Source organism: Dipodomys ordii, unplaced genomic scaffold, assembly GCF_000151885.1.
Source record: "Dipodomys ordii isolate 6190 unplaced genomic scaffold, Dord_2.0 Scaffold1, whole genome shotgun sequence".
NCBI classification, from domain to species: Eukaryota; Metazoa; Chordata; class Mammalia; order Rodentia; family Heteromyidae; genus Dipodomys; species Dipodomys ordii.
In genome coordinates this window covers 52,737,695-52,745,607 of record NW_012267217.1, presented here as the reverse complement: position 1 = coordinate 52,745,607, position 7,913 = coordinate 52,737,695, and the positions used below count along the sequence as shown (strand labels likewise).

Genomic DNA, 7,913 nt, shown 5'->3' with positions numbered 1-7,913 from the left:
GTCCCTCAGCTCTTCAGCTCAAGGTTAGTGCTCTCCCACTTGAGCCACAGCGCCACTTCCGGCTTTTTTCTTCTTGTTTATGTGGTACTGAGGAATCGAACCCAGGGCCTCATGCATGCAAGGCAAGCACTCTACCACTGAGCCAGCTTCCCAGCCCAAATCCAGGAAATTCTTATCTCCAATTAAACACCAAAAAGCCAGAAGTAGAGCTGGAGCAAGTGGTAGAATGCTAGCCTTGAACAAAAAAGCTCAGGGACAGTGTTCAGGCCCTGAGCTCAAGGCCCAAGACTAGCATGCACAATCCCTCCTACAGAGAGGGGGTAGGGGATAAGTTAAGGGCAAATAAAATAGGGTAAATCTCTCCTTTACGAATAGAATTGCAAATTACCCTAAAATGTCACAGGCTATATAGGTTTTTATATATATAGTTATCCATTTCTTTTACATGGTAAGCAAGTCGTAGGGGAAATCAGAGGTGTTTGGGATGCTTAGGGACTCTCAGGGAGATTATGGACAACAACCTGCCTTCCTATAAAGGACACAGAGTTCCAGCCTCTCTAGTCTGCAGTTCTGAACTGGTGTGGAAATCTCTCTTCTCCTGTCCCCACCCCACAGATCTATGAGCTGTATAATGGTGGCTCAGTGCCTGTGACATATCAAGTCGAGACCAGTATACTGTCACAGGTTCAGGAAAAAAATTTTGACCACTCCGTCTTCTGCTGCCTCAACCCCAAAGGGGAGATCCAGCCAGGCACCCTCGCTAGGATCCTGTGGATCTTCTCACCTATTGAAGCCAAAACTTACACGGTGAGCAGCAGCCTGGAAAACAGAAGGTTGGAGCTGTGGCTTCTTCACCTGGTCTCTCTCTGACGAGTCCCTACTCCACCCTTTACCTTCCCAGGTGGATGTGCCCATACACATTGAAGGATGGAACTCAGCCCTTATCCACTTCCGGGGAGTGGGCTATGACCCCAACATCATGGGTAACACAGCTCCATTCCACAACATCTGCTTGTGGGACTCCAGCTCCGTACCATATAGGCTGATGGTTCCTGGGCAGGTGAGGAAAGGGAACTGGGGAGGCCTGAGACCTTAGAGGGGGGCTTTAAGTAGCCCACGGTGGCCAGTAAAAGGGCTGGAGAGACTGGGGGAAGATGTAAGGTGGGATTGAGGAGGATAGAGAGGTGAGGCTGGAACTATCCTGGCTTCATGAAAGGCTTGCCCTGCCATCTAGTGCCCACAGTGCTCCTGCATCTGCCGCTCCACCTGCTGCAGGGCTTCTTTCTCGGCCTCTTCTCAGGGCAGAGGACTGGGATGTTAGAAGGTCTAGAAAGAAGGCATCCCATGCTAATGATTATCTGCATATAGAATAGTTCCTCTCCTGGATCTAGAATGATATTGTTTTTTTAAAAAAATCAAGTCATTAATACTGTCTTTAAGTCATATGGTTCTCATTATTGAAAGTCTGAGCCATTCATCCATCTACCCAGCCATCCAACTATCCATGCATGCATCCACCGTCTCTACTCATTAACCTGCATACCAGTTACTGATCTATGTATCCATCCTGTCACTATCCATGTGTCTACCCTTTCACTCAGACCCTCATTGGATTTCTACTCCAGGATGAACACTGTAGAGAAAAGGCTGGAATGACTCAGGGTCTGGACAGAGAGAAAATACCTTTTCTGTGTGATCCCAGTCTTTGCAGAAATTCATGCAACACAGCTCTTATGCTGTGCCCCGTAGAGATGCCAGCAGGTCATCACCCATTCATTTAGAACTATCCACTCAAGATTCAAATGCTTTAGTTCTGCCTTCTTTAAACTAGTTCTGATTCAGCCTCTTCCACCTTATTTTGATGGTTCAAATCCTAAGCTTTCGAGTGAGGCTGAATTCATCCCAGATCTGCATTCACAGGGCATTGGGAAAAGTTGCTTATGTTCTCTGAACCTTAGCAGCATGTATGTCAAATGGGGAACAATAGTAGTTCATATGTCATAGGTCCATTGGGAGGATCTCATACACGGAAAACATCTCATACAGTACTTGTTGGGAATGCAGAGAATGGGCAGTGGCGTATAGTTATTGTTTCTTTACTTCCCAAAGTTGCCGCTATGCTGTCTCCATCCATAGGTTGTCTTCCTGTCCCAGTCCCATGTCTCCTTCGGAAACATCCCTGTACAGAGCAAGTGTAGCCGGATGCTCTTCCTCAACAACACCTCCAAGAAGGACACAATCTTCTTCTCCTGGCAGCCAAGTTCCATAGACTTTGGGCAGGTGAGAGTCTTCTGTACCTGCCAATTCAGAACTTCCAGCAAGGCTTGTAATTGATTCGGAACTTGCTCAATTTCAGTACATCCCGGGTCATCCCATCCCATCCTGTCCCACAATATCCCATGTCTTCATATCCAGTCCCATTCCTGTGAGATCTGAAGACTCCCTCCCCAAATTAACAGATATCTGTGGATCCGATGGAAGGGGAGATGGCTCCTGAAGAGACAGTCCCATTTGTGGTGACCCTGCAGGCCTCAGTGCATGCTAGCTTTTATGGCGTGGACCTGATATGTAAGGTAGGGACCAGTCCAAGAGAGACAGATGGTGATGAAGATACAGCTTCCAGTCCTGGGGTTGGAGATGGCTCTGAGATCCCTAGACTCTCTAGAGAGAGGCACGTGTCAGTCAGATCCAGCGAGCTCAAGCTGAGAAACTCCAGATCTTCTTGCCTTGTGCTGGGTCCAGGTATACCGGCAAGAACTCATGTGGAAGTACCACAAGGAGTTAAAGGAGTGGGAGAAGGAGAAGAAGCGGCAGGAGGAGGAGTTTATCATCACAGACAGGAAAGTGAAGGTGAGAAGGGCCAAGAGGGCCTCATACACACAGATTCCTCAGACTAGCCTTAACAAAGGCACAAAGGTAGTGGGCCAAAGTAGTAGTCCTTGCAAACCTGCCCCAAGACATCCGATTCTACTTACTGGAGTCAGCCTAGCATCTCCATAGCCACCCCAGGTCACCTGGGGGTGGAGAAGGCTGGCTGATGATTCCTAGCCTCGTGTAGCAGGATTCCATGAGGAGCTTCTAGGTACTGGGACTGGAAACACAGGAATATACAGAGCAATGCTGAGGAAAGAAACTATGGCACAGTAGCTTTGAGTGAGGCTTTGGGAACGGAACATCCAAACTTGATTGCTTGATTAGCTTCATGATAACCCAGAGAAGGACTATTGAGGCAAGACTGGCCATGAATTGAGTGATTAGACAGTAGAGGATTCTTTTTGTAGCATTTGCTCTCCTTTTGTAAATGCAAACTAAAAACTCAAACATATTTTAAGCTAATCAAGGTGGCTCCTTCTTGTAATTCTAGCCACTCAAGAGGCTGAGATCAGGAGATCTCGGTTTGAGGCCATCCCAAACAAAATTCCATGAGGCCTCTTGCTCAGTCAACTAAAGGCTAGGTATAGTGCTACACTCTTATCGTCCCCATGACAGTCCAGGTTGTCCCCAAGCAAAAAGCAAGACTATACACAAGAAATAACAAAAGTAGAGATGGGAAAGTGGCTCAGTGGTAGAACACTTGCCTTGCATGCATGAGGCCCTTAGCACAATATAAGCAGAAAAAGCCAGAAGTGGCACTGTGGCTCAAGTGGTAGAGCGCTAGCCTTGAGCTGAGGCCCAGAGTTCAGGCCCCACGACTGACAAAAAATAAAATTAAATAACAAAAATTAAAAGGGCTGGAAGTGTGGTTCAAATAGCATCTGCCTAACATTCACAAGGCCCTGAGTTCAAAATCCAAGGTTGTCCTAATCCATGTAAGTACACACACACACACACACACACACACACACACACACACACTTACATGTATAAACATTTATATACTTTATAATGTATCAGGGCATTTATACACTTATATGTACATATACATATATGTGTGAATTAAATGAGCTAAAGCACATAAAATGCCTACCCCAGAGTGAACCCAGTGAACATGCCCTAAATGTCAGCTATTTGTATTTCCAGAGTGAGAGCAATAGTAAATACAAGACAGCATTTGACTCATTCCCAGCCTCTGAGCTGGTGTTCTTGCCCTGCTCTGTGTCCACTACACAAAGATCCCAGAAAAACTTTGCTCCCTCTGCAGCTCTTCCCTGCTGTGAATACCAGTCTCTTCCCAGGAGAGCTCGCAAAGGGCCTTCCCAGTCAAGTCTCCATAACATAGGCTGCTTCCTAGTCCCCAGGGAACAAGGACAAGCAGCTCAGGGGCAGCCTGCCCACATTTGGTGGCATTTCCTTTTCTTTCACTTGGCTGAACAGATTTTCCTGTCAACAGGCAGCACTTCCCTAGGGAAGATTCTGGAAGAGGGTAGGATGGGGGGAGGTGGGAAAGACCAACAAGGCCACAGAGCCTAGTCCTGATCAGCAAGAGGCACAGAAATGGCCATGGGCTGGGTCTCTCATATTCTAAGCAAGGACCTGTCTGCTTCTGCAGAGGAGAGTTTTCTGTACAGCCTGTGAACCTGTGAAGAGGTATAAGGTGAGGGCTGGGACTTCCTTGGAATGACTTGGGAAGGTCTGTGCTCACTCCCAGAGATACTTGGAATCCCCTGGCCCAGCCTCCAGGAAGGGAGGGAAGAAAGTGAAGCCCTACCCCCTAGAGGACCCAAAAGACCTTGTTAAGGGGCTAGGTCAAGGGACCCATACGTGATGAAAATACCACCACCACCACCACCACCCCATCATCCATGTTTTTCCTTCTCAAAGACACTGCCCCCCATCACAAACCAGCAACCCTCCTGCCAGCCTGCCAGCTGGAAACTGCGGATGACAAAGGAGGAGCCACCGTGGTCACACCCCCAGCCACCCACGCCAGCCATTCTCTGCCTGAGCCTCACTGCTCGAACCCACGCCATTGACTACTACCTGGCCAACTTCTTCTCTGAGTTTCCCCGCCACTTCTTGCACTGGTGAAATTTTGGGGAGGCAGGGGTCACCAGGGGATGCCCAGCCCAGCATTGGTGAGGGCTGGGATGAGTGAGACCCAAGATGCCCCTATTACTACTTTAAGTCTTTATAAGGAGGGGGGCCAAAGAATCTGTGGGGAACCTACCCAGGGCTCCTGGGTAGCTCAGAGCTTCTGTAGGTCCTGCACTGACATGAAGGGCTAGGCGTGGCTGCCTGGATATATAGTAGTGCTGTATTTGCCTTAAACCTTGGGGTGCCTCCACAGTATCTATGTTCTCCTGACTGGGTACCTACCACCATGGCTTGTGCCCCAGGGTAGTGGGCTTGCCTAGGTCAATCAGAGTGTCATGGCCTGCTCCAGGGAACTGCCAAAGAAGAAAAGCCACAGGGAAGAGACAGAGGCTTCTGAGGAAGAAGCTGTAGCTGAAGAGGTGGAGCCTGTCTCCAAGCAAATGAAGCAACTTCTAACTGACTGCCTTACCTCCATCATCAGGTACCTCCCACTTCTAGACCTTCGTCTTCACTCATCTCTTTATCTCAATCAAAGCCCCTAAAAGTGGGGCTTCCTGTGGAGGGTGGGGCTTCCTCTCATCTGTATCATTCTGACTTGCTGCCTGTGCCTGCTTCACTTCCTTCCTATTCATGTCTAAGAATCTATGATGCTCCATGATGCTTTCCCAAGGGCATCTGTTTTTACCAGCAAGAGCTACTCCTTGGGGAGCCCTAAAACCCAGGGTTCCCTAGGGAGCTGCAAGCCCCTCCCCCCAGAAGGCCCATGTCTTCCTCCCTGCCACCCAGGGGCCTGCTGGAAGACAAGAACTTTCAGGAGGCTGTGGATCAAAACCTGGTAGAGGAAGTGCCCTATTTCTGCCAGTTTTGGAGTGAGCAATCTGCCCAGACCATGGCCCCCTACAGCAGCCTGTACTTGATGCCAGTCACGTCCATGACTTCTGACAACAAGGCAGTGGTGAAGAAGGAAAGAGAGGAAGAGGAAGAAGAAGAGGAGGAGCAGGAGGAAAAAGAGGAGGAAGAGGAGGAAGAAGAAGAGGAAGAGATGGAAGAGATGGAAGAGGATTATGAGTTTGAAAAGCTGGAGATGGAGGAGGAAGAGACAGAGGGGAAGGAAGTAAAGTTGACCTGGATGGGGGTTGAGCCTATGCTGCAGCATTCCCAGCAGTCTCTGCAATGGCAGTGGAGTAAGAACCTGAGACACATGAAGAAGGAAGAGCAGGAGCATGATGAGAAAGAGGCCATTGGAAGGTGAGCTACGAGGCCCACATAAGGGTTAGGAGAAAGTTCCTAGGTAGCCATGGTATGTTGAGGTTGATCCCTACCTGTACCAAATCTCTTGCTAACTCAAGGTCCTGTGATGTTATGTTGGTAACTTAAGTCCTGAATTGGGACGTTTGTTGCAGAACAAAACTGACCTTTATTTTCTCCTGTGGGAGTCTGTTCATATTTACCAACTCATCACAGAAGCTGAGCTAGTCTTCAAGGTCTCTTCAAATGGGAATCTTCCAATGGCATCCTCTGCCTCCCCGGACGCACTCTATGTGTTTGGGGATCGCCTTGCCTATGCCCCCACACAGCTCCTCAGCATCCTGGTCACCACTCCCTCCAGATCTGGCTCTAGGGTGTCCAAACTACACTGCCTGGGTTGTAGCAGATCAGCAATAGGATGATCTCTTCTAGTCACGCGTGGAGCATCTACCCAATTGCAGCAGCACGTCCCCACGGTGTTGGGGGTGGCGGGGCGCGGAGTCCAGTGGGCGACTGTGGAGAGCCCACACGCAGGAGCTAGCAGGAGGACTGGCACGCAGGGCCCTGGGCCTGGATAACGTCGGTGTCCCGGCTCCCCCTTCCAGGCTGCGTGCCTTCGCCAACCTGCAGGAGGCGCTGTTGGAGAATATGATCCAGAACGTCCTAGTGGAGGCCAGCTACGGGGAGGTGGTGCTCACCTCGCGGCCGCGCATCATCACAATGCGGCCGGTGGACGCGCCGCCCCCGAAGTGAGGGCCAGCGATCACGCGCACGCGCGCACCCCGGGGGAGAGGCGGGAACGGAGCCAGGGCGCCCGGGGGTTCGGAAGCCTCGTCCCCACTCCTACCTAGAGCTTTGTTTTCCAGGACTGACGTGCTGCCGTCCCCGCAGCCAACAGAGCAGCAAACGGAGGCGTCCAGCGTGGCCGCCGCCGACCATACGACCGCTGACCCTACGACCGAATCTTGGCCGATGTCGCCACCCACCTCCTCTAATATTCAGCCCTAGGTCCCCCCCGCCCCCTCCCACCCTTGTCAATAAAAGCATCCAGCTTTTTTTCCTCTCTGTCTGCTTCAACTTTATTTCCCCCGGCGGGGGGGGAAGTGCGCGCGGGCTCCGAGAGGGGCGGGAAGTGCGCGCCGGTGGGAGGGGGCGCTGGAAGGATGCGCCCCGCAGCTCCCCGCCGGCGTGGGGCGCTCCGCACCGCACAGGGCTGGCCTCGACCCCTCGCGTCCTTGTCCTCGAGTGGACAGAAGCCAAACTCCAGCCTCGATCAGTTGAAAAAAGTGGCCACGGAGAGTGGTGCCCGGTCCCCTCCCGCCCCCCGCGTCCGCTGCGAGGCCAGCGGCCCCAGGACCCGCCTTTTCCATAGTTTGCTTAGCTTCTTGGATGCGCAGCTAAGAGATTAGCAAAGGAGGGAAATTGAGGCACGCCACGGAAGGTCGGGAACTAGGCTCTGGGGCGAAGGTCATGGTAACTGCAGACAGCGGGTCACAGACCTTACTATGCAACTCGGATGCCGAACCGGTCTCCAGACCTGGAGAGGTCCCGCCTTCCCCAAGACAGACGCCACCTCTCGGTTCTCCCCTACCTTCCTCCCTCGCCCCCATACCCCACCCCGCCGGGCCGCCTCTGTCCTCAGCTCCTCCCCGCCCGGAGGCAGGTGGGTGGAAAAGTGACATCTGGTGTTG

General features: G+C 51.5%; 1 protein-coding gene across 1 annotated transcript in view; it reads left to right on the top strand.

Annotated features, from left to right (window-relative positions):
* Ccdc108 (coiled-coil domain containing 108) overlaps window positions 1-7,230 on the top strand; it is a 31,598-nt gene extending 24,368 nt beyond the window's left edge. Inside the window, exons 21-31 of the mRNA XM_013018658.1 lie at window positions 616-807; window positions 902-1,060; window positions 2,137-2,280; window positions 2,460-2,573; window positions 2,743-2,850; window positions 4,490-4,534; window positions 4,762-4,964; window positions 5,324-5,455; window positions 5,761-6,222; window positions 6,828-6,971; window positions 7,089-7,230. Of these exons, the coding sequence (XP_012874112.1) occupies window positions 616-807; window positions 902-1,060; window positions 2,137-2,280; window positions 2,460-2,573; window positions 2,743-2,850; window positions 4,490-4,534; window positions 4,762-4,964; window positions 5,324-5,455; window positions 5,761-6,222; window positions 6,828-6,971; window positions 7,089-7,230 (1,845 nt within the window). The remainder of the gene's footprint in view (window positions 1-615; window positions 808-901; window positions 1,061-2,136; window positions 2,281-2,459; window positions 2,574-2,742; window positions 2,851-4,489; window positions 4,535-4,761; window positions 4,965-5,323; window positions 5,456-5,760; window positions 6,223-6,827; window positions 6,972-7,088) is intronic.
* Window positions 7,231-7,913: the final 683 nt, after the last annotated feature.